General features: G+C 41.3%; 1 protein-coding gene across 1 annotated transcript in view; it reads left to right on the top strand.

The window, feature by feature from the left end:
* Positions 1-1,957, top strand: part of LOC101858312 — a gene marked incomplete at its 5' end in the record, with an annotated part of 19,786 nt that overhangs the window by 2,294 nt on the left and 15,535 nt on the right. The window contains 1 exon segment of the mRNA XM_013089212.2: positions 1,411-1,529. Coding sequence (XP_012944666.2) covers positions 1,411-1,529 — 119 coding nt within the window.

Here is a 1,957-nt window from a genome sequence, read left to right as displayed (position 1 = left end):
TGTTGCCATAACTCATGAGGTCAAACCCTTCCTCCGAACAGCTGACGTACAAATCGTTAAAGTGTTGGCTTTGAGGTGGGGTAGACTCTAGAATGTTCTCACTGCATCGACGGTAATCAAGAGATCGGAGCGCGTCTACTTGACGGAACGTTTGAGTTAAACTCTTTTTCTTTTTTTTTTACCCTTTCAGTATGTTATGTAAAAAAGAAGAAAACGGAAAGCCAGAAAAACGTTGAAAACTCAAAGTTTAGAAAACATTCCCTCAGGGTTTTGAACTCACGTCGTCCGTATCGTGGTCACGTGATCCTCCTATTGGGCAGCTTCGGTCCCCCCCCCCCACCAACCCTTCATCCACGGCCCACCTATCCCCATGATAGCAACATTAAATAATTTTATTTTAACCCGATGTGTAAAAATTCATCCAGAAATGTTTTTTTTAGTAACCATATACACGTGGGAAGTTGAAAGGTGCTCTGGTGTGGTTTGCTCCGTTTTCTTCTCTCAAACATCTATCGTCATTATCTCTCCTTATCCCTGTTTGCTACTCTCTAGTAAACCCCCGAATCCTCGGCACTGGTGTGACGTAATTACGTTGCAAGTGCCTTAAAACTCTTGCTGATTGCCCTTTGCGTCTTGACAGACGGTCTGAAAGCAGTATTCATTATACGAGTTTGCCTGGGTGGTAGACATCGAGGAAGTAGATTGTCCAAGTACTACTTCCATCTCTTCTATCCGTACGTCGTGTTTTACGATCGTATCCATTTTATGACGTGGGGAACTCTGTGCCACCGCGTTCCGAAGAGGAAATTTACTCGTTAATCTGAAACGTACCCTTTGCATAGCAGTCTGTCAAAATGGGTTTTTTTTAGAAGTATTGAAAGTTTCAAAGAGATCTTCGCACTAGAAGTATTCTAAAATGTGAAGAATACAACCCCGGGGTACAAAATTACCCCAGGGCGTACGGATAGGGTTAATTAATATGCTTCAAGGGAGAGAAATCGTCAATAACTTTGGAGTCAAAGAATGTGTTAAGGCGTGTCTTGACTTTTTCTTTTTCTTCTCTGCTAGATCTCATAAGTAATCGTCTACTCTTACTAAAACTAAACCGTTGGTGGTTGGCAGGTGCTCTGGTGTTGTTTGGTCCTTTTTCTTTCCCATCAAACATCTATCGTCCTTATCTCTCCTACTTCTTTTTGTGTGTTTGTTATTCTCTTGTAACACCTCTCTAATTTCGGCACTTATATGACCTAATTGTGTTGCAAGTGCCGTAAAAGTCTTACTAAAACAAAACATAAAAAACTAAACCAGTAATAAGTACAAAAACTGTTGGCGCTCATATGAACTTATGCAGTTGCGAGCGCCGTAAAAACTACTAAAATAAAACAACAAACCTGTTGTACCCCCCACCAGGTCCACGGCCTTCTACCACATGGTCAAAGCCCTGGCCTGGACAGACCTGCTGGGCATCGTGTGCTCTACGCCCGTGGTACTGGTCATGTACATCAACAAGGAAGATGTGCTCAAAACAGGTACGACTCACACTGTTAGGGACGATTGTTGTGCTCAACCCAGGTAGATCTACGACTCACACCTTACCTGCTCTATTGTGGTCTGATTGTTTCGTTCTTTTTTTTGGTTTATAGTTGTACCTGACAATTTACAAGCTCTACTGTGGTCTGATTGTATTGTTGTTGCTTTTTAAAAGTTGTACCAGTGGGTGGTTGGCGGGTGCTCTGGTGTGGTTTGCTCCTTCTTTCTTATAAAAAAAATGTATCGCCTTAATCTCCCCTCCTTTTTTGTGTTTGTTACTCTCTTGTAACACCTCTAATCTTTGGCACTTATATGACCTTAATGTGTTGCAAGTGCCGTTAAACACTTACTAAAACTTTTTTTTAAGTTGTACCTGACATTTTACTGGCTCTTTTATGGCCGATTAAAAAAAAAAATTTAGAATTTT

Source organism: Aplysia californica, unplaced genomic scaffold, assembly GCF_000002075.1.
Source record: "Aplysia californica isolate F4 #8 unplaced genomic scaffold, AplCal3.0 scaffold00897, whole genome shotgun sequence".
NCBI classification, from domain to species: domain Eukaryota; kingdom Metazoa; phylum Mollusca; class Gastropoda; order Aplysiida; family Aplysiidae; genus Aplysia; species Aplysia californica.
The sequence above is the reverse complement of the archived record's forward strand: the minus strand, read 5'-3'. Positions and strand labels throughout refer to the sequence as shown.